The sequence below is a fragment of the Polypterus senegalus genome, chromosome 3 (genome assembly GCF_016835505.1).
Source record: "Polypterus senegalus isolate Bchr_013 chromosome 3, ASM1683550v1, whole genome shotgun sequence".
Taxonomy (NCBI): Eukaryota; Metazoa; Chordata; class Cladistia; order Polypteriformes; family Polypteridae; genus Polypterus; species Polypterus senegalus.
Genome location: NC_053156.1, coordinates 93,353,427 through 93,378,520, shown reverse-complemented (window position 1 = coordinate 93,378,520; position 25,094 = coordinate 93,353,427). Strand labels below are relative to the sequence as shown.

At 37.2% G+C, this 25,094-nt stretch overlaps 1 protein-coding gene across 3 annotated transcripts in view; it reads left to right on the top strand.

The window, feature by feature from the left end:
* Positions 1-25,094, top strand: part of LOC120525380 (zinc finger containing ubiquitin peptidase 1) — a 42,172-nt gene that overhangs the window by 15,676 nt on the left and 1,402 nt on the right. For 2 of the 3 annotated variants that reach the window (XM_039747616.1, XM_039747618.1), the window contains 7 exons: positions 879-1,041; positions 5,825-5,938; positions 7,762-7,871; positions 11,637-11,805; positions 18,850-19,038; positions 19,346-19,511; positions 20,199-20,365. In XM_039747616.1, coding sequence (XP_039603550.1) covers positions 879-1,041; positions 5,825-5,938; positions 7,762-7,871; positions 11,637-11,805; positions 18,850-19,038; positions 19,346-19,511; positions 20,199-20,365 — 1,078 coding nt within the window. The remainder of the gene's footprint in view (positions 1-878; positions 1,042-5,824; positions 5,939-7,761; positions 7,872-11,636; positions 11,806-18,849; positions 19,039-19,345; positions 19,512-20,198; positions 20,366-25,094) is intronic. The other variant, XM_039747617.1, reaches the window with a different exon arrangement.

Genomic DNA, 25,094 nt, shown 5'->3' with positions numbered 1-25,094 from the left:
ACCATTATAGGTCCAGTGTTATAAACAAGATGTCATGCCATGAAGTATCTGTGGTTTAAAAGAAAAAAATAGATGATATTTGCTCATATACCTGCTCTTTGATATTTGTAATTTTTTTTATGAAATAAGGGATTCATCAGAAATAACAAAAGAGTGTATGTGTACCAATGTACTAACAATAAGATATAAAATTAAATATCTTGAATGGTTCTTCTGTCAAGAGTATTAATTTCCCTCTCGGGTACTGAAGAGCAGATGTTCTCAAATTCAGTTCTAAGGTACCACTGTAGCTACAGGATTTCTTCTCAACCATTTTCACAAGTGAATGAGTTAGGTGTATGTAGAGCAAGCAATCACTCTTACAGTAAGTGTATGTATCACAGTGCTACTAGAATTAGAAAAGTAAAGTACAATATAGAAAATTGTTTTGATTTGACTGCGTAATACTTGTAAATTCAGTGGCTTGTGATTCATACGCTATATGGGAACTTTTCTCTCAAAAACAATTTGCACCTCATGGTAGCATATATGATTTATTTCCTTAGCAAACTTAATTTCTTATTCAGTGCTGTCTGGTGCTGAATATATTTCAGTTAACATAGGTTATTTATTTCTTATGTAAGTATTTTATTAATTACTTACATATGGGTGCCAAAATGTGACTGTTTTGAAAAATGGATGTCTGGGGAGGGGGATAAAATTCTGACTCGCAAACTTTGGTCCTTAGCCTTGTTTGGAAACTAAACAGTTGCAGCCTATTAATGCATTCTTATAACTATTGTTCATCTGCTTTTTCATGTACTGTATTTAAAGCCCTGATGTGCTATGTTTATTTTCTATTTTAAAAGTGTTGAAGGCATTTTCTTTTTTCCCATTAGGAGCATAAGGTTGATATCAGAAAAGACCACAAGACTTTGTCTGATGTTGTAGAACCCCAAGGTTTCTCTAACAAGTTTGATTTTAGTAAGAGTTATGACAGAAGTAATCCTAAAAAGTCATTAATATCTGCATCTTCCAGTACAAAATTTCAAGAGGATTCAGGTTAGTAGGACATTTTTAAAAGTGTTGAAACTTTCTGTACACATTTTCCATTAATATACCTAAATTACTGTTGGATGTTGTATATTTAGCGTTGTGTTAATGTTCCATATTTTAATAATGCACATTTTTGACTGAAAACATTCTTATGACTAAGTTTTCAGATCATATATCTTTGTGCCTGTAAGTGGCAGATATTTGCATATACTGACCACAGTTGTTTTTGTTGTTGTTGTTGTTTCAAGGTGCCAGCTGTCAAAACTGAAGCTAAATCATCCCATTAGTGAAGAGGTCCTCCTCAAATACAAATACTTTTTATTTAGTTTTGTTTTAGTTTTTGTATTGATAAATTTGTATAACATTGTATGTTGTAGTTTTTATTTAATAGTATTTTTGTAGTTATCTAAAATAAATAAACTTCTTTAAAGTGGCTGATTTACTTGCTGTAGATTGAAATTCACACAAGTAAAACACATTTTTGAAGCTCTGAGAATGTTGTACCCAATAAATAAAGCATAACTGTAAAGATTTTATCATCATAGTGCATATTTATGAAGATGCATAGTCTGCCAAGGAACAATCATTACTGCTGTATTATCATTGAGGACCAGTTAATGTAGTTGAAATGGCACGGTTGTTCTGGCAGCTACTCCTCAAATACGTGTTATAGGTGTGCTTTTCTTCAAACCAAACAAAACGACAACTTTGTAATGAAATTCTTCTTTTTTTTATTTTTTCCACTTCTCTGTGGGATACCTTCTCCTAACAGCTCTCGGTCCTTCACCTCCTCCCCAATCAAACCCTTTTCCTTCCAATTTTCTTTTGCTTTATCCAACGCCTTTGCTTTGGCCTCCCTCATTTTCTTTTCTTATGTACTTCCATTCCCATTAGGCTTCTGCCCACATATTCATTGTCTCTCCTAATCACCTGTCCATACGACTTCAATCTACTTTCCTGTACTTTCTTTGATATATCTCCCACTTTTGTTATACAGTAGTTCTGATTGTAACATTTCTTATTATTTCCTTTATTGTAATTCCCCCACATCCATCTCAACATTCTCATTTCTGCCACTTATAAATTCTTCTCCTGCGCTCTCTTTACTACACATGTCTCATCTCCTTTCATCTTTGCTGGTCTTATCACTGTTTTAAAAACCTTACCTTTAACCTTCACCTTAATTCTTCGATCATACAATACTCCTGATACCTTCTTCCAATTATTACATTCACACTGCACTTTAAGGGTTATTTCTGCATCTTATTTTCCATCTTGGGCTAGCACTGATCTTAGATATTTAAATGTATTCACTCTTTTCAGCATTGTCTCTGTAGGTTAAATTTGGAATCCTTATCGTTAAACCTCATATATTCTTCTTCTTATTTATCTTCAGTTCTCTATCTTCTAGAGCTCTTCTCCATTCTTCCATCTTCCTCTCCACCTCTTTTCTGGTGCTACACAACACAATGCCGTCAGCAGGAACAACATCATTTCTTTATATATCACATTTTCATACAAACAATGTTGCTCAAAGTGCTTTACAGGACAACAAAAAAAGTTATATAAATTAAAAAACAAAGAAGATAATGCAGTAATACACTGTGTGCACAATTATTAAGCAAGTTGTATTTTTGAGGATTAATTTTAATATGGAGCAAAAACAGTGCTATCAGTCAATCCAAAATGTTAATAAACCTGAAACCTGAATGTTTCACAACGGAAATGTGAGTGTGAACATCATCAGGGGAATACATATGTGCGCACAATTATTAGGCAACTATTAGTGTGCAGATTTATTATGCAAATAAAGGAAAAATGAAAATTTTCCCATCTCACTTGTTTATTTTCATCTGTTATAGTGAGAATAATAAACAAACACCTCAAAATTTACAAATAAGCATCTCTGACATTTCAAAAAAAAATAAATCAATCAATCAATGACCAATATAGCCACCCTTCTTTCCAATAACAGTCATAAGCCTTTCCATTCATGGAGTCTGTCAGTTTCTTGATCTGTTGACGATCAGCTTTTTGTGGAGCAGTGACTACAGCCTCCCAGACACTCTTCAGAGAGGTGTATTGTTTTTCTCCCCCGTAAATCTAGCGTTTAAGAAGTGCCCACAAGTTCTCGATAGGGTTTAGGTCAGATGAGGAAGGGGGGCCATGTCATTATTCCTTCATCTTTAAGGCCTTTACTGGCTGGCCACGCAGTGGAGAACTTCGATGCAAGTGATGGAGCATTGGCCTGCATAAAAATCATGGTCTTTTTCCTGTATCACTGTTTGAAGAAAGTGTCTTCGAAAAACTGGCAGTAGGTTTGGGAGTTGATTTTGAGTTCATCTTCAATGCAAAAAGGTCCAACTAGCTCATTTTTAAAAATACCAGCTCATACCAGTACCCCACCACCACGTTGGAGTGGAGCTCTGTGCCCATTACTGATCCACAGGTCCATCCATCTGGTCCATCAAGAGTCACTCTCATCTCATCGGTTCATAAAACCTTTGAAAAAAATCTGTCTTCAGATATTTCTTGGCCCAGTTTTGACGTTTCAACTTATGTTTCTTGTTCAGTGGTGGTTGGGTTTCAGCCCTCCTTTCCTTGGCCATGTCTTTGAGCACTGAACACCTTGTACTTCTGGGCACTCCAGGTAGGTTGCAACTCTGGAATATGAAAGTACTGGAGGATAATGGGTTCCTGGTAGCTTCACGTTTGATTCTTCTCAAATCTTTGGCAGCTAATTTGCGTCTTTTGTTCTCAACACGTTTCTTGCGACCCTGTTGACTATTTGCAACAAAATGTTTGATGGTTCTGTGATCACACACCAATATCTTAGCAATTTCAAAAGTGCTGCATCCCTCTGAAAGACTTTTTACAATTTTTGACTTTTCAGAGTCAGTTAAATCTCTTTTTTGGCCCATTTTGCCTGAGGAAAACTAGCTGCCTAATAATTCTGCACACCTTGATATAGGGTGTTGATCTCCTTAGGCCACACCCTCCCTCATTACACAAATACACATCACCTGACGTGCTTAAATCCAATAAGCATTCAAGTTAATACAGCTTGGAGTTGGAATATACGCATTAAAAATGATAATATGGTCAAAATACTCACTTGCCTAATAATTGTGCACACAGTGTATTAAAGAATAAGTAACACAGAGAAAGGTAAGGTCAAATGGCAGGGAGGACAGGAAAAACAAAAGTCCAGTTTTGCTGGAGAAAAATTAAAATCTGCAGGGGTTCCAAGGACAAAATGACCTCCACACCCCCACTGTCATTTTGTCTAACATAAATGTTCTTAAATCAGTATTCTTGGTTTTCAGGCTTAGTGTTTGATGATGCTGGTCTTGTAGACAGACTGAACACTCATGTCATAATAAAAAAAGCATGCACCAGGGGTTCTGTTCCTTTATCCGATGACTCAGCACATCCATAACCCGATCAAAGAGATAAGGACTTAAATAAGAGCCCTGGTGCAGACCTACTTTAACTGGGATCTTGTATGTTACCCAAATACTGATTTTTTTAACCCGAGTCATCACTCGCTCATACATATCCTGGACAATAAACACCAAATGTAGACCTTTCTGCTTTTCTCGATGCTTTCTTATAAGCTGTATCAATTGAAAAACCTCCTTAGTTGTTACTCTGCTTGGCATAAAACCAAACTGCTTCTCGTTTCATAGTGGTGTCTTCCATAAGCCTTCTCTCTATAACCCTTTCCCAGATTTTCATTGTGTCTAACACCAGCTTGATCACTTTATAGTTTCTACAATTCTAAATATTACCATTCTTATTAATGGGTACAATAACACTGTTCCTCCACTCATCTGATTTTTCTATTCTGTTAATAGATTTTCTGCATTATATCCCTCAACACATCTCCCCACTCTTCACCCATACTCTTCCACAGTTCTGCTGGTATTTTATCCAGTCCTGTTGCCTTTCCAGTTTTCATTCTTTTCAGTGCCTCTTCTCCCTCCTTACTCTTGGTACTAGCCCTTCATTTTGGGAGTCCATCCCCTAATGCTACACCTTCCATCTATTCTTATTACTATCCTGGTCACTCAAAAATCATACCTTGTTTATCCATTATCTGCTTTATCTGCCTGAAATGCTTTCCAGCCTTGTTCTTAGTCTTTCCTATTCTAAAATTTAAATTGAATTCAGTTGTATTGAAATATTATCCTTTTTTTCTCTCACCCATTCAATTTGCTGAATTAGTTTGGAAGTGATGTTACCTTCTTTTAGGTCATCAATCCTTTTACTGAACCCTCCTAATCTCCAGGTTTCCAGGATGTGGGTGGAAACTAACAGCTGCATGAATAAAATTAAAAAATCTGTTGTGTCAGTTCTCAAGACTCTGAGGCAGTAGTGCTGTTCAGTACACTTCCATGCCTCCATCTTATACTGTATTTGTGATAATGTTAATCCACCAAGTTCAGATAAAAACAAAATATGCAGAAACAGCATTGAAGTACAAAGACTGCAAGAAAGTATTAAATGAAAACATATTCAATGTTTTGGGGAAAAAAACTAATTTATTCATAAGCCTACCCCATTTGCCAAAATGTGATTAAGGGGTTGTGTTGGCTTCTTGTCAGAACATCCTGGAGCATTGTTAGTTTGCAATCACCCTCTGAAATTTAAACAAAATATATAATGTTAGTTGAATTTCTACTTTGAAGTTCAGCAAGGTTTAGTACAAAATATAATTCTGTAATAGAGTAATATTCTGGACTGGAATCCTGGAATCATTTGTTCAATCAATTTGTTTTACACTTAGATGCACAAACCACAAGGCTCTATTACTGCCCAATGTGTACCCTTGTCTGCACCAACAGTAGCATCCTGCAGGAGCATGTTGAACTACATCTAATGGAAAATGGAAACCATACTGGTATGTTTCCTATGCATTTATTTTATACTTTCCTGAAGCATTTTGCATTTTTTTATATTTGTGTTTCATACAGTAGATCTGATGGCTGTAATCTTAACTTTGTTTACACAGTAGCTTTGGATACTAAATTTACAGTCACTGTAGCATCCTTTGCATTATTTGTCCCCCAATTAATGAGGTAAAAAGTATTATTATTATTTTTTTCAACAAGGAAAAATGTTACATTTAACAGAATCACATGGATGGATGGATGTTAATACCAAACCTTATACATAAATACAATAGTAAAGGTATGTCTAGTGTTCACTGATGCACATTTAGTACAAGTACATGTCCTTTGTGTGTTTTGTTTTGAAACAGTCACAAGCAGGACGGTGCAGGTGTGTTTTCATACACTTAAAATATTTTTTCCATAGCTTGCACATAAGAGAATAACATGTCAAGACAAGCATTGACCGTTACTGTGGTTGAATATATTAAAATTAAACATACGGTCAAATAAGTATTTTAAATTAACTGCTATGAGTCAAAGCAACATTGTTGTTCATGTCAATAATCTGTGTATGAAAAAACACATTTGATAAAGAGTTGAAAAAATAAACAAATATTTAATTATTTCCCTACATTTTTCAAGTAGGTTGTCTGTTCTCAGAGTGTGAACAATCAAATACTACAAGTGGAAAGGAAGGTTTTTATAGACAAGCCTATATACTAGAATCCACCAAAAACTTTCCAAGAAACAAAATTGATATGAGGTGCAGAAAGTCTCATGCACAATGACCACTAGATAATAATCCACAGCCAAGTTTATTAATTATGTGGCATTAAGAGTAAACAAATACCAAATTAATTTAAAACTGCTTTTCTCATAAAAATACATTCTCAAACCTTTTTTATCCAATTCAGGGATTAATGGATGGAGGCTAGACCTTTTTGAACTATGTGTGGCTAAACCTGCTAAATTCAATTTGGGGTTAAGGGAGATTGGAACCTAACCTAGTTGTTGTGTGAACAGAGCAGAAAATATCCCTGGACAGAGCAACAGTTCTTTGAAGGATCTGCTTGCACACAGAAACTTGCACTTAAATAGGGCCAATTTATCACTCATAAGCCAAAATATATATGTTTGTGGAGATATAAAAGAACATCAATATGCCCAGAGAAAGATGCTGACATGAGAAAATACAGATACACAACCTGCTTTGAGTCGTGCTAGACCGTTCTGATTTTTGTTAGTGGAAAAATCTCATATATTTAACAAATGTGTGTTTTTTTTTTTTGTTGAGAAGAAAAGCTGATTGATCGTAAGTGCCCTGCCTTACACCCATTCCAATATATATGTGATATTATTAATATAGGACATAGGTTAGTGCTTTAGCTGGACACAGATGTAAGAATGTTAACCACAAATAGTTTATTTTTTCAGTTATATGCCTTTACAATACATGTATTAATTGGTTCACATAACAATTTAAAACCATGCGCAATGACACATTCAAGAGTTGCTGGTTTTTCCCTCTACATGTAGAATTTATAGAGTATTAAATCATATTTAAGCTGTAATTTGTCAGTTTTAAATTAAAATCATACCCAGCACTTCATACACAAGGAAAAATACTTTTTTCCCTTGTGGTTTATTATTTGTTGAACTCAAAGGTAGCCTTGATGTTGTTTATATAGTTATTTGTTGCACTTAATTAGCTAGTCATGTTTACCAGGTGCTCCTTTTGTTTCATTGGATGGGAAATAGGATTTTTTTTTCCTTTAGATGTATGTGCCTTAAATTGCCTTTTGTTAAAAATAAACATTTTAATTTTTCTAAGAAGAAAATGGCCATGATCAAATCTTTGCAAGAATGTTACAAGAACAAGAAGACCAATTTAGGAAGGCTGAGGAATCAAAAACAGAAGCAGAAGAATTTAGGAGGTTGCAGGTAAGTACTTTAGAAAATAAATATTCATAAAGTTATAAAATGCACAAACAGTATGTGCCTACCCTGTGTTTTGTTAATTATTTTTGGCAGTTTCAATGAAGAAGTTTAAATGTTTTGGAAATGCAAAGTCATTTAAAAAAGATCAATTACAATAGTAAATACAAGCCCTTTTCTTGCCGAGTGTTTATGGTGTCAATAAACTACTTTTTGTTCTATGGATGTATCATCCAAAATATAGAACACTATATTTATATAAAATATTAACATGGTCTATGTAAGAAGATGAATTAAAAAATAACAACTGTACCATCCTATCATAGTTCTTGGCAAACGTTTTAGGCACGCAAGAAAATTACTCGTAAAGCTATTTCTTTGGGCTTGAAGTGTTTGTGAAAACATTGTATAAAATTGTAATAAATACACATAATCAATAAGTCAGGAAAAGAGTTGGCAAGTAAATTGTATTCCTATCTGCAGCCTTCTCTGAAGCATAATAGTGGCTCTGTCATGGTCTTGGCATGCAGTGGTATAGGGTAATTAGTCAAATTGATTAAATAAATACTGAGAAATATAAACAGATTTTCTTTCATCATGCCGTACCCTTGTTAAAATTTCTTATTAAAAAAAAAAATTATCTTTTAGCACCGTAACAACCCCAAATAAGGCTTACTGGTCTTTGAGTTGGTAGTTTAAAAAATGGACCACTTAATGTTATTGGATTGGCCATGTCGGAGTCTGAACTCAACATAATCGAAGCAGTGTGAGATCAACATTTCACAAGCAAAAGATCATAAATCAAGCAAATTCTAAAGAAGAGCTGTTTAAGTCCTGTAATACTATTTATTATTGGACTACTTGAAAAATTATACAGAAGTGTACCACAGCATATTGCTTACATTTCGCATTCTGAAATACTGATTTCTTCCAAAATATAACCTATCCATGTTACCTTTTATTAGTGCTGGGCGGTATGACCAAAATTCTATATCACAGTATTTTTCAAAATTGTACCAGTTTCACTGTATTCGACTGTATTTTTTTCCCATGCATGAGTGGATGTTAAGCACATTTTCCACTGCAATTAATGCAGTAGACTGGCTAAGAATAACCTGTTCCACTGTCATGAGAATTGTACATTGTACAAAAAAACATTCTAATGTGCACACAAGTATTAATGCAGGTTTGCATGGCCCCATAAAATGATAGTTTTCAAGAGGGTGGCACTAATGAAGAGAAGGAATCACATTGCATGACAGTTGCAGTCAAAATATAGAACCGTTTTATTGAACAAATTTTGCAAACAACTTAAACTAAAAATTTGACAACATATTGTCAGCCATCCAAAGAGGCATTTAGACTTAGTAAAATATCCAGAAGTGCTTGTCAAAAGTTGTATTGCACTGAACATGTCTTAGAAAAGGAATAAATAGTAAATATTTTTTTAAACCAACTACACTTTATGTTAATGCTAACAATCTCTGTACACTGACACTTTAAAGTGACTTTTAAACAACTTTACCATCATTAAACTGCATAATATTTAAACTAATAAATAATAACAATAAAATAAATAATAGTGCAACTTCCAGTAATAATACTATTACTTCAAAACGAGATTGCACGACCAAGGGGAGTTGATGAGGTGATTGGGGTGAGTCTCACCCAATCATTCTCTATTGCTTCATCGGCTTACTGTGGCGTGTGAATAAGGCGATGTGCCCACGGAGATGTATATTTATGGGCTGGCAGGATAGGGGGAAGCAAAAAAGAAAAGAGAGGACACAAGGAGGTTAAAGAAGGGAAAAGGCAGTCGGAGACGATACAAACACCAGGAAGGTGAAGGCAGCACAATCTGGGGCTCTGTGAGGGAGCGCAGGCTTAGGCGATCTAGGGGCTGGTCCCACTGACTAAGCGTGTAGAGTGGGGCGAGCAAAATGTAAGACCTCCCAATGGATCTGAGGAGTGACTGAGTGAGCGGGAAGGAAGACGGGAGGTGTGCCAACCTCTGACGATCTGGCTGCGCAGTGTGGCGGCAGCCAAGACAGGAGTTGGCAGAAAGCAGTTCGTGCTGCAAAGGTTCCGCCAGCAACGCCCGTAAAGGGTGAGCAGTGGAGACAGAAGGTGGTGTGCTGCGATCGGGCGAGGAAAGAGACTGCATTTTATCCTCTATTTTAACGGATTTATTTATTATGGATTTTATCCCCACGTTTCACTGGTTTTTTGGATTTGCTATTTATTCAGGTACTGTATTTTTCTGGACACTTTTGGTTTTACTTTTGACTGTTTTTAACAAAAGCACTTGAGCACTTTCCACGATCCCCTGGCTTCAGTGAGATTTCTTAGCTCATCTCGGTCTTAACTATCGATGGTGTTGTTTCAAAAGACTCCCATGTGGGAAGAGGGAGTCTGTAGGGAACCGGCATTGTCACACTATTACACAGTAACCAGGTACATTACACCGTATTAGGAAAAAAAATGAAAATGGCTTGCAGCATTATCTAGTAGTATAGAAACAGTATTTACACATTTGAACATAATGGGCCACATCCAAACTTTTAAAACCAAAGTATCTTCAGACAACAGACACAGCACCTTTTTTCATCAAAAATTCTTCTGTGTCATCATGTTCAACTTTCTCGTCTGCTACAGCTTCCATTTAGGAATGTTCTCTGTCCATTTTCACTGCTCAGTACCTCCACTAACGCATGTACTCTGTTGCATGCCTGTTTAGCGGTGCAGCAATGAAAAAGGTCTCCCCCATTAAATAGTTTCCCGCTGTGCCACGTTCAGAACGTTGTTTAGGTTATTTAAACTGCTGTTCCAGTATAAGAAAAATCCATATCATAACAAAAATAAAAAACGTTTGTGGTATGAACCAGTATACCGCCCAGCACTACCTTTTATCAATGTTTTATTTTTATTGGTGTGTATATAAGGTTCCTATACCATTTCTTGCAAGACAGACGCACATCCACTACGCCAGCATGAAGCCATGTGCAGAAACACACTCTAGTAATGTGAAATAATTTAAACACAATAACAACATTTTGGACACTAATGAAAAGCTTCAAGTTCAGTTGTCCTGTTTATTTAGAAAATGTGGTTCTGTAGATGTACTGTAAAGGAAGTTTGGGCAGCTGTGTATATGTGTTAATGAAGGATTTCCGCTACCATTGCTAACTGGGAGTAAAATTAGTTTCTTCAGTGAAGTCAGCTTGTCTTATTCCATTAACTGGTTTACTTGGAACTGAATAAGTAAATTTTAAATTGAATAACATATCAAAATAGAAATTAAATTAGATGATATATCAATATAGAAACAACCAGTATTGTAAGTCTCCCACTTATTAACTAATTCCAACTTTTAAGCATGTCCTTTTTCTAAAACACCCTTATATTTGAAGATATCAAACTTAAACTCATTTTGTATTCTTATTTTTTTTTGTTGGGACTAATGACACAGATTATTAAATCTTATTGTTATTTTTGTCAATAGTAATTTTAATGTAAAGTGTAACAGATGAATGTGTGCATAATTATTGAAATATCTATAATGTTCAGTAGTACAGTAATACTCTCTGATCTTAAAATTGTTTTATTCACTGCTCAGCAGAGCTGTACATTGCAATAGCATTCTTGAAATGGAATGGATGTTGTTGTAATGAACATTAACTAGTGTACTTCATACTTAAACAAAAGTTATAATCTTCAGGCAAAATCGATTTTGTCTTGAAACTGATTATTTAATTATTCTCTATCTAATAGAAGCAGTATGGCCTAGATAATAGTGGAGGCTTTAAGAAACAGCAAATTCAGAATATGGAGAAGGCTGTTGCTCGGGGACAGATGAAGCCAGCTGAATATCATAGAAGAAAGGTAGAACTAATGGAATCATTAGCTGCAGGTTTAGATGATGGCAGAACAAAAACTTCAGGTGAGTGTTACAAAATTGGATTTTGAGATGGTACTAGATGTGATTTATTTATAATATTATATTTTGGTATACATCAGGCAGTATACAGTGCATCCGGAAAGTATTCACAGCGCATCACTTTTTCCACATTTTGTTATGTTACAGCCTTATTCCAAAATGGATTAAATTAATTTTTTTTCCTCAGAATTCTACACACATCCCATAATGACAACGTGAAAAAAGTTTACTTGAGGTTTTTGCAAATATATTAAAAATAAAAAAAATGAGAAATCGCATGTACATAAGTATTCACAGCCTTTGCTCAATACTTTGTCGATGCACCTTTGGCAGCAATTACAGCCTCAAGTCTTTTTGAATATGATGCCACAAGCTTGGCACACGTATCCTTGGCCAGTTTCGCCCATTCCTCTTTGCAGCACCTCTCAAGCTCCATCAGATTGGATGGGAAGCATCGGTGCACAGCCATTTTAAGATCTCTCCAGAGATGTTCAATCGGATTCAAGTCTGGGCTCTGGCTGGGCCACTCAAGGACATTCACAGAGTCGTCCTGAAGCCACTCCTTTGATATCTTGGCTGTGTGCTTGGGGTCGTTGTCCTGCTGAAAGATGAACCGTCGCCCCAGTCTGAGGTCAAGAGCGCTCTGGAGCAGGTTTTCACTCAGGATGTCTCTGTACATTGCTGCAGTCATCTTTCCCTTTATCCTGACTAGTCTCCCAGTTCCTGCTGCTGAAAAACATCCCCACAGCATGACCCTGCCACCACCATGCTTCACTGTAGGGATGGTATTGGCCTGGTGATGAGTGGTGCCTGGTTTCCTCCAAATGTGACGCCTGGCATTTGCACCAAAGAGTTCAATCTTTGTCTCATCAGACCATAGAATTTTAGTTTCTCATGGTCTGAGAGTCCTTTGGGTGCCTTTTGGCAAACTCCAGGCGGGCTGCCATGTGCCTTTTACTAAGGATTAAGCTGCGGAAACATCTCAAGGATGATCAGGGGAAACAGGATGCACCTGAGCTCAATTTTGAGCTTCATAGCAAAGGCTGTGAATACTTATGTACATTATTTTTAATAAATTTGCAAAAACCTCAAATTTTTTTCACGTTGTCATTATTGGGTGTTGTGTGTAGAATTCTGAGGAAAAAAATGAATTTAATCCATTTTGGAATAAGGCTTTATAACATAACAAAATGTGGAAAAAGTGATGCGCTGTGAATACTTTCCGGATGCACTGTATTATGATACCTATCATCACAGAATCATACACCATTAATCATGATCTACTGGCTATGTACTATAGATAAATTAAAGTCTAGTTGATGTCAGTACCATGATAGAACTTGGACATTTTACTGATTTGAGCTGGCCACGATGGATCATGGTGAGTTTTTGAAAATAGACTATGTTGTTTTGAATAGAGACCCATTTTCATGAAGTCCCAGCTCTTTGTTTAAAAGCTTAAATGGCAATCCTTGGAATGTGCAAAATCCACGTAAATAAGTGAGTGCTATGATAGCATTTTGCATAATCCACTGGTCCTCTCACATGGTGTTATTCCTATAAGTTATTGTAATATATTCTGACATGCTCTGAGCCTCCTTGCATCTGTGATTACTGGTGTTGTCCCACTTGCATGTTTTTACAGTTGGCATTTGTAGCATTATGTCAGGCTGAATAACAGTTTGGTCACTATCAAGAGCTGCTTGGCTGGTGCTAATTTTAATTTAATTTAATTGGCTGGTGCTGATGCATCTGTATGTGCATTTCAGTGTCCCAACTCGGAACATCCTTAATAGCATCTGTAAGCAGAATGGACATCTAAACCTAATAATTCCCATATTGTTTATGCAAAATGTTCTTGTCACTTAGAAATTGTCAATTGCTTCTGTGTGTGGCCTGTTCTTTGATCACATTGTGTATACCAAATTGAAATATATTTCATATGGTATTGTGTGGAAGAATTTGAGATAAAACTAATGAAATATTTTTTTTATTCAAATAATAGTATTTATACATTTTAAAATCAAAATGAAATTTAAAGTGAACTCTTGAACTTTTCGGACAGTTTGTGTGTGTTTTTTTTTTTTTTGTATTATGTTTGTACTTTTATTCCTACATTTTGGTTCAAAACTGGCACAGAAAATGTCATTAAACTGAAAATGTTGCATTTAATGCAAGACCATTTTAATGTGTATAGGATTAACATCTTTAAAATGAAAATACTTGTTTTGTGTAATACTGTATTTTATAGAGTACTAAATGTAACTAAATACATTATCTTTATGGTTAATAAATGTGTCCAGTTTAGTCTGTTTGTTGGCATGTCTTCAGCATCCTGAGACTACCTGAGGTCTGTAACACATAAAACAACAAATGCTGCTTGTGTTTTCTGGTGTGAGACTCGCCCGGACACCACCAGTTGGAGACCACATCTTTATAAAAGTCACACATTTTATTTTTACAAATAACACAGTCCCAAACATGACACACAATGCTGACAGCAATAATCACCCCTCTTTGGGCTTCTATCTCTCTCTCTCTCAGTCCTTGGCCGCCTGTCTCCTCCAGGGGAGCTTCGTCCAGCTCCCACTCCCGACTCTAGCTCGTCGACTGTTAGTAGACGGGCCCTTTTATTCCCGCCCAGATGCATTCCATGTGGCTGTAAACGTGCTGCCCTTTGCCCCGGAAGCACTCTGGGCGTCCCTGGCAGGTTCCTCCGCCATCTTGCCAAGTGTGGCGGAAGTAAAGTTCTCCTGGGTTCTAGGTGGCTTAAGGCGCCCCATGGTGGTAGCCACGGGTTCCAACGAGTTGGAATGTCTCTCCTCCTCTCCCGTGGCCCTCTCCTGCTCCAGGGCGGTTGTGTCCTCCTGACCCGGAAGCTTTTAATGTCTCTATCCGGTCCCTCCGAGCATCCCGGCCAGGTAAGAACCCCAGACATCTCTGACACTGGTCATGTACTGTTGGCTTTAAACATAACCATCTTCAAATCCTGTTTGTTTGAAAGTAATTGTTCTTGTTCGTCTTTGGCATCAGAAAAATATATACTCCTTTGACTTTCCTAGTAAAGAGTAGTCATCTTTTTGGCATTGAATAAGTGATTTGTTGCAGTTGAAGCATATTTAGGTTGCTTGACTTTCTGCATGATAAAATATTTTCCATATGCATTTTTTGCCACTGTTCTGCCAATGTTTTTTCCACTGCTAAATTTACCAGTTCTTTCTTGCTTTCTTTCATGATAATGTACCATGAATTGGTGCATACAATGTTTATTTCTCAGTATTGATTCTTTTTTTGACTTCTAAACTTCAAGAGTTACTGCTTTATCTTCGTTAACACTTGTTTGATTTGTATGCTGTCCTCCTGCTGTATTAGTTTCCAGATGCAAAGTATAGAAAGAATCCCTATTGGTTAGAGCCTTCTTAATATATTTTTAGACAATCAAAGTAAGCCAAAATATTATGCCGTTTCAAAGCCATTAATCGCATATAAATGAAAAGACTTTGATGGCTGCTGCAACTTCCCGAAAAAAATAACAAAAGTAATTTTCCTATCAAGTTCAATAAAGTTGTTGAGCACATTGGGATAGACCTTGCACTATTTACTGTATGAGCTCAGGACCTGCCCATTTAAACTTGATGCATAGACTGTAAATTAAGTTTAAATACGAATAACATGGCTAAGGTGACCCTTTCAGATCGCTAATTTTGCATTCTGTCAACTATTTCTTTGTTGATATCGATATTATCATAAGCTGATGATGATGGTCAAACCACCTCATTTGACATGCACTCACCGGCCACTTTATTAGGTACACCTTGCTACTACCAGGTTAGGCCCCCTTTTCCCTTTAGAACTGTTATAATTTTTTTGCACAGATTCAGCAAGGTGTAAGAAATAGTCCTCGGGGATTTTGGTCCATACTGATATTAACATTATGTAGTTGCTGCAGATCTGTCAGCTGCACATCGTTCCACTACATCTCAAAGGTGCTCTGTTGGATTGAGATCTGCTGACTGTGGACTCCATTTGAGTACAATGAGCTCACTGTCATGTTCAAAAAACCAGTTTGAGATGATTTCAGCTTTGTGTCTGTGATGGTCCTCATTGGCTCTATTCTACCGGTTGCATCCAGGAGCCTCTTGAATCTGGATTGTCGATAGTCATAACCGAGATGAGCCTGACAGATGAGGGCACATACATTCCATATAAGAGGTTGATGCAAAAATTGAACTGTGCTTTTATTACAAATCAAATCAAAAACAGTGTTTATAACAAAGTGCAATGTGTCACCACTCTCAATAAATAAATGAAATCTATATGCAAATGTGGAGGTTAAAATATTCAATAAATAGTTCATAAAAATGAAGCTAAAATTATCCAGGAAGCAGACTTCAAAAATCTCACGAGCCCTAGTGCATCCTTTTAAAAATGACGTCTCCCTGGCTTACCCTGTTTGGATCTTGCAGTATGGAGAGACGTCGAACCAACAGCCGCAGACAACCCTCAGTTCCTGCTTGTGTTTCCGTCACCAATCCTATAGTGTTCCATGGGCCACCACTCCTTTGACTCCCACTGCTATCTCTGGCCTTGCGGGGAAGTCCTCCAGAGTATTTGCAGTTGCTCCTGTTACCTGGCTACTCAGCAGGAGCACCCTACCCCCGTCCCCTCTTGAGCACCAGCCACACTCTCCAGCCCTGAAGCTCCATTCCCGTCCGCCTGCTTCCTCCTATCTTGCACCTGAGATATTGCTCTTGCCCTTCTCTCCATTGTGTCTTTTAACCTCTGTACATCTTTTGCTGTTCTTTCCTTTTATTTTTTCCATTGTCCTCTGCTGGGCAGGCTTTTTTGTATTTCCTGCCTAACTGGGTGCCACATGCTGTTTCATTTGAGGCACCCAAATGATCCATGTGCCTCTGCACATGTATGTGTCACAGATGTCCAAGTACCCCAATTTACCATGGAGCGAAGTGTGCCGGCACACACCCCCACCCGATTTGAAACCCTGCACATAATTATTTATTGGTATAAGTGAAAGTCTGAGGTAGTCCAGCATAATATATTGTTGGTTGTATTATAAAAGCCATTGTTAATTTTAATTTTGTTTTAATCTTCCTTGAATTACCTAAGCGATAACAAACATATCCTTGAGAGGAAAAAGAATATTACATTTTTGTGAACTTTCAACCTAAAACTTTTATTTCAGAGTATGTCTAGATTCCCTGTTTGTGGGAATAATATAAAATCTCATTGTTTGTCCTGTTTATTTTATATGGCTTCTGCTTATCAAGGCTGAAAATACAGTGGTGTGAAAAACTATTTGCCCCCTTCCTGATTTCTTATTCTTTTGCATGTTTGTCACACAAAATGTTTCTGATCATCAAACACATTTAACCATTAGTCAAATATAACACAAGTAAACACAAAATGCAGTTTTAAATGATGGTTTTATTATTTAGGGAGAAAAAATCCAAACCTACATGGTCCTGTGTGAAAAAGTAATTGCCCCTTGTTAAAAATAACCTAACTGTGGTGTATCACACCTGAGTTCAATTTCCGTAGCCACCCCCAGGCCTGATTACTGCCACACCTGTTTCAATCAAGAAATCGCTTAAATAGGAGCTGCCTGACACAGAGAAGTAGACCAAAATCACCTCAAAAGCTAGACATCATGCCAAGATCCAAAGAAATTCAGGAACAAATGAGAACAGAAGTAATTGAGATCTATCAGTCTGGTAAAGGTTATAAAGCCATTTCTAAAGCTTTGGGACTCCAGCGAACCACAGTGAGAGCCATTATCCACAAATGGCAAAAACATGGAACAGTGGTGAACCTTCCCAGGAGTGGCCGGCCGACCAAAATTACCCCAAGAGCGCAGAGACGACTCATCCGAGAGGTCACAAAGACCCCAGGACAACGTCTAAAGAACTGCAGGCCTCACTTGCCTCAATTAAGGTCAGTGTTCACGACTCCACCATAAGAAAGAGACTGGGCAAAAACGGCCTGCATGGCAGATTTCCAAGACGCAAACCACTGTTAAGCAAAAAGAACATTAGGGCTCGTCTCAATTTTGCCAAGAAACATCTCAATGATTGCCAAGACTTTTGGGAAAATACCTTGTGGACTGATGAGACAAAAGTTGAACTTTTGGAAGGCAAATGTCCCATTACATCTGGCGTAAAAGGAACACAGCATTTCAGAAAAAGAACATCATACCAACAGTAAAATATGGTGGTGGTAGTGTGATGGTCTGGGGTTGTTATGCTGCTTCAGGACCTGAAAGGCTTGCTGTGATAGATGGAACCATGAATTCCACTGTCTACCAAAAAAACCTGAAGGAGAATGTCCGGCCATCTGTTCGTCAACTCAAGCTGAAGCGATCTTGGGTGCTGCAACAGGACAATGACCCAAAACTCACCAGCAAATCCACCTCTGAATGGCTGAAGAAAAACAAAATGAAGACTTTGGAGTGGCCTAGTCAAAGTCCTGACCTGAATCCAATTGAGATGCTATGGCATGACCTTAAAAAGGCGGTTCATGCTAGAAAACCCTCAAATAAAGCTGAATTACAACAATTCTGCAAAGATGAGTGGGCCAAAATTCCTCCAGAGCGCTGTAAAAGACTCATTGCAAGTTATCGCAAATGCTTGATTGCAGTTATTGCTGCTAAGGGTGGTCCAACCAGTTATTAGGTTCAGGGGGCAATTACTTTTTCACACAGGGCCATGTAGGTTTGGATTTTTTTTTCTCCCTAAATAATAAAAACCATCATTTAAAAACTGCATTTTGTGTTTACTTGTGTTATATTTGACTAATGGTTAAATGTGTTTGATGATCAGAAACATTTTGTGTGACAAACATGCAAAAGAATAAGAAATCAGGAAGGGGGCAAATAGTTTTTCACACCACTGTAACTCTTTAGACCAACATATACAGTTAAAAGTAGATTAGACAGAATTAAATAACTTACTTTGTAAAATTCCATTTCAGTAATTGTTTGACAAACTGCATATTTTTAATATGTAAAATTTTATATTTTCTTACTTTTAGGTTTAATTAGGGCATTATATAAATATTACCATAAAGAAGCCAGAGATGTTGCTCGTGTGTGGCTTTGTGCTGAAACAGACCATTACCATTCTACAGATGGAGATAAAGGATGGGGTTGTGGCTACAGAAACTTCCAAATGCTCCTTTCGGCATTACTTAAACTGCACCAGTACAAGGACTGCTTACAAGGTATAAATCATTTTTTGTGCAAATACAAGTAAAGAAAAAATAAAAAGACGCTTGCAATCTTAGAATTTTTTACTTTTGATTATATGGAATAAAATTTACTTTAAAACCACCTGTTCTAAATAACAGAATTTATCTTGGCGGCAGATTTGTCTTTTGAGAATAACTTCAGTTGAAAATTGCAATAGATTTTGTCAGGCAGTCATTTTCTGACCTGAACAGGGTTGCGTCAGTCTGCTGAAACCTATTTTTCAGTTTATTTAATTTTTTAAAAGCTTAATTTCAGTCTCTGAGTTTCTGTTTTAAACAGATAAAGAGATACCATGCATCCCGAAAATTCAGGCAATGATTGAAGAGGCATGGAAAGAAGGCTTTGATCCTCAGGGGGCATCTCACTTTAGCAGTAGGTTGAAAGACACTAGGGCGTGGATTGGAGCTACTGAAATTTATTCTCTGCTAACATTTCTAAAAATAAGGTAAGGTTAATACTTTCTCTGAAAATATATGTAAAATGGGAATTCTTTTCAAATTTCTCATGCTATGAGAAAAATGGTTAGTTAAGATGTATTCCATTATTCTTCAAGACAGAATTTCTCAATTCACTCAGTCAGAACCCGCATTACTTGTATGAATAATACCAGTGGCAGTGGAAAAGTAATATGGTAAACACCTTACTGAATGGTATACCAGTGGTTTGGTGTGATTGTTTGAAAGCACAAATAGCTTTCTCTGCTTTTCACATTTCTGCATTAGATACCAGCAGAAAGTGAACATTTTTTTTTTTATTACTATGATTTTTGCATGTTTCACAAGAAATTTTATTGTAATTATTTATGGTGAGAAACAAATAAAGAAAGTAAAGTAGATCATTTTTTAGTTTATGGTTAGCAGGTGGGCAGAGATTAATAGTAATTTGGGTTGTGGCATAGTAACTAAGACTTCCTATCCTAACCTACCTGTGCTTCAGTTATATACACAGTGTAAACAGTTCTAATGTGATGGCAATGACAATACACTTTCATATACACTGGATGGTTGAAATTATTCCAGGGTGGAAATAAATACATCGTCAACAAAGATTTTGGGGGTCAGGTGTTTTACTTTTGTTCTGAAAGATTACAATAGTTATTATGTTTCCTCTTGGTTTTTTTTTTTTATTTAAGGTCCCGCATTGTAGACTTTCACTCTCCTACTGGACCATCTGGAACTCATCCACGTTTGTTTGAGTGGGTCAAGGCCTTTTTCTCCTTGGACTCCTCCTGTGTGGATGCTAGGTGGCTACCAAAAGTTATCCAGACTTCTAGACCTCCCATTTACCTGCAGCACCAAGGTACTACATCTAAATTTATTTATATCCAGTATACACCGATCAGCCAAAACAATAAAATCACCAGCCTAGTATGGTGTAGGGTCTCCTTGTAATGCCAAAACAGCTCAGACTTGTTGATGCATGGAATCCACCAGACTTTTATAAGGTGTCCTGTGATATCTGGCACCTGCACATTAACTGCAGATCCTTTTGAGTCCTACAGTGCATCCGGAAAGTATTCCCAGCGCATCACTTTTCCCACATTTTGTTATGTTACAGCCTTATTCCAAAATGGATTAAATTCATTTTTTTCCTCGGAATTATACACACAACACCCGATAATGACAACGTGAAAAAAGTTTACTTGAGGTTTTTGCAAATTTATTTAAAATAAAAAAAACTGAGAAATCACATGTACATACAGTGGGTACGGAAAATATTCAAACCCCTTTCAATTTTTCACTCTTTGTTATATTGCAGCCATTTGCTAAAATCATTTAAATTAATTTTTTTCCTCATTAACGTACACACAGCACCCCATATTGACAGACAAAAAAAGAATTTTTGAAATTGTTGCAGATTTATTAAAAAAGAAAAACTGAAATATCACATGGTCCTAAGTATTCAGACCCTTTGTTCAGCATTTAGTAGAAGCACCTTTTTGAGCTAATACAGCCATGAGTATTCTTGGAAAAAATGCAACAAGTTTTTCACACCTGGATTTGGGGATCCTCTGCCATTCCTCCTTGCAGATCCTCTCCAGTTCTGTCAGGTTGGATGGTAAACGTTGGTGGACAGCCATTTTTAGGTCTCTCCAGAGATGCTCAATTGGGTTTAAGTCAGGGATCTGGCTGGGCCATTCAAGAACAGTCACAGAGTTGTTGTGAAGCCACTCCTTCGTTATTTTAGCTGTGTGCTTAGGGTCATTGTCTTGTTGGAAGGTAAACCATCGGCCCAGTCTGAGTTCCTTAGCACTCTGGAGAAGGTTTTTGTTCAGGATATCCCTGTACTTGGCCGCATTCATGTTTCCCTCGATTGCAACCAGTCGTCCTGTCCCTGCAGCTGAAAACACCCTCACAACATGATGCTGCCACCGCCATGCTTCACCGTGGGGAGTGTATTGGACAAGTGATGAGCAGTGCCTGGTTGTCTCCACACATACCGCTTAGAATTAAGGCCAAAAAGTTCTATCTTGGTCTCATCAGACCAGAGAATCTTATTTCTCACCATCTTAGAGTCCTTCAGGTGTCTTTTAGCAAACTGCATGCGGGCTGTCATGTATCTTGCCTCTCCTCAGTGTGTGGAGAGAACCAGGCACTGCTCATCACTTGTCCAATACAGTCCCCACAGTGAAGCATGGCGGTGGCAGCATCATGCTGTGGGGGTGTTTTTCAGCTGCAGGGACAGGACGACTGGTTGCCTGGTCTGATGAGTCTCGATTTCTGTTGAGACATTCAAATGGTAGAGTCAGAATTTGGCGTAAACAGAATGAGAACATGGATCCATCATGCCTTGTTACCACTGTGCAGGCTGGTGGTGGTGGTGTAATGGTGTGGGGGATGTTTTCTTGGCACACTTTAGGCCCCTTAGTGCCAATTGGGCATCGTTTAAATGCCATGGGCTACCTGAGCATTGTTTCTGACCATGTCCATCCCTTCATGACCACCATGTACCCATCCTCTGATGGCTACTTCCAGCAGGATAATGCACCATGTCACAAAGCTCGAATCATTTCAAATTGGTTTCTTGAACATGACAATGAGTTCACTGTACTAAAATGGCCCCCACAGTCACCAGATCTCAACCCAATAGAGCATCTTTGGGATGTGGTGGAACGGGAGTTTTGTGCCCTGGATGTGCATCCCACAAATCTCCATCAACTGCAAGATGCTATCCTATCAATATGGGCCAACATTTCTAAAGAATGCTTTCAGCACCTTGTTGAATCAATGCCACGTAGAATTAAGGCAGTTCTGAAGGCGAAAGGGGGTCAAACAAAACACCGTATTAGTATGGTGATCCTAATTATCCTTTAGGTGAGTGTATGTATGTATGTATGTGTGTATATATATATATATATATATATATATATATGTGTATATATATATATATATACACTGTGTGCACAATTATTAGGCAAGTGAGTATTTTGACCATATCATCATTTTTAATGCGTATATTCCAACTCCAAGCTGTATTAACTTGAATGCTTATTGGATTTAAGCACGTCAGGTGATGTGTGTTTGTGTAATGAGGGCCTAAGGAGATCAACACCCTATATCAAGGTGTGCAGAATTATTAGGCAGCTAGTTTTCCTCAGGCAAAATGGGCCAAAAAAGAGATTTAATTGACTCTGAAAAGTCAAAAATTGTAAAAAGTCTTTCAGAGGGATGCAGCACTTTTGGAATTGCTAAGATATTGGTGTGTGATCACAGAACCATCAAACATTTTGTTGCAAATAGTCAACAGGGTCGCAAGAAACGTGTTGAGAACAAAAGATGCAAATTAGCTGCCAAAGATTTGAGAAGAATCAAACGTGAAGCTACCAGGAACCCATTATCCTCCAGTACTTTCATATTCCAGAGTTGCAACCTACCTGGAGTGCCCAGAAGTACAAGGTGTTCAGTGCTCAAAAGACATGGCCAAGGTAAGGAGGGCTGAAACCCAACCACCACTGAACAAGAAACAACGTCAAAACTGGGCCAAGAAATATCTGAAGACAGATTTTTTTCAAAGGTTTTATGGACCGATGAGATGAGAGTGACTCTAGATGGACCAGATGGATAGACCTGTGGATCAGTAATGGGCACAGAGCTCCACTCCAACGTGGAGGTGGGGTACTGGTATGAGCTGGTATTTTTAAAGATGAGCTAGTTGGACCTTTTGCATTGAAGATGAACTCAAAATCAACTCCCAAACCTACTGCCAGTTTTTCAAGACACTTTCTTCAAACAGTGATACAGGAAAAAGACCATGATTTTTATGCAGGCCAATGCTCCATCACTTGCATCGAAGTTCTCACTGCGTGGCCAGCCAGTAAAGGCCTTAAAGATGAAGGAATAATGACATGGCCCCCCTTCCTCATCTGACCTAAACCCTATCGAGAACTTGTGGGCACTTCTTAAACGCTAGATTTACGGGGAGAAAACAATACACCTCTCTGAAGAGTGTCTGGGAGGCTGTAGTCACTGCTCCACAAAAAGCTGATCGTCAACAGATCAAGAAACTGACAGACTCCATGAATGGAAAGGCTTATGACTGTTATTGGAAAGAAGGGTGGCTATATTGGTCATTGATTGATTGATTTATTTTTTGAAATGTCAGAGATGTTTATTTGTAAATTTTGAGGTGTTTGTTTATTATTCTCACTATAACAGATGAAAATAAACAAGTGAGATGGGAAAATTTTCATTTTTCCTTTAGTTGCATAATAAATCTGCACACTAATAGTTGCCTAATAATTGTGCTACATATGTATTCCCCTGATGATGTTCACACTCACATTTCCGTTGAAACATTCAGGTTTCAGGTTTATTAACATTTTGGATTGACTGATAGCACTGTGTTTGTTCCATATTAAAATTAATCCTCAAAAATACAACTTGCCTAATAATTGTGCACACAGTGTGTGTATGTATATGTATAATTATATATATATCCATCCATCCATTTTCCAACCCGCTGAATCCGAATACAGGGTCACGGGGGTCTGCTGGAGCAAATCCCAGCCAACACAGGGCACAAGGCAGGAACCAATCCTGGGCAGGGTGCCAACCCACCACAGAATATATATATATATATTATATAATATATATATTTATATATATATATATATATTATATAATATAATATATATATTTATTTATATATATATATTTATATATATATATATATATATATATTATATAATATATATATTTATAAATATATATATTATATAATATATTATATAATATATATATATATTATATAATATATATATTTATATTTATATATTATATATATATATAATAATATAATATAATATAATAATAATAATAATAATAAACAAAATTTAATAGACCATCTGATAAAAGATATATTATAAAAAAGTCATATACATGACCATATCTCTTTTTAAATCATAAGTTGTAGTTGCTGGTAGAAAGTGTGTTTTTTTTAAGCTTCTGCTCTAAGGTACACTATGTACTTTTTGTTCAAACAGGAACTATTGTAGGTGGTGGTCTGGCATTGAATTGTGCAGATTGGTTGAGCACTAGTACCATCTATTATTTCTGGTAGTAGTAGCACTTTGTACCGTATCACTAGTAATAGCTGCCTTCTTGGTGCACTGCACTCTGCTATGCACAGCATCAAAGTAGTAATTTCCCCCGTGAAGTCTAATTAGCTTCAAAGCAAATAAGGTGGGGAGTTCTCCTGTGAACTCCCGATCATGTTACGCTTTGCACCACATCACTCTTTGTAGCTACCTCCCTGGTGTGCCGCGATATGCACCACATCAAAGCAATAATATCCCTCATGAAGTCACAGTCTGTTCAAAGCAGTGAGGTCAGGTTGAACTCCAATTACATTTTATATAAAGGTTACAGTTACAATTGTGCAGTGAGAATGTAACACAGGAAAGTGGCTTAGGGACCACAAGTGTCCCAGGGCCTACATTGTACAGGAATCCATTGGTTCCTGAAAACATTGTTTACATAGTGGAAAAATGCCTATTGACAATCCAACCAAATTTGCTTTGCTGTTGCTT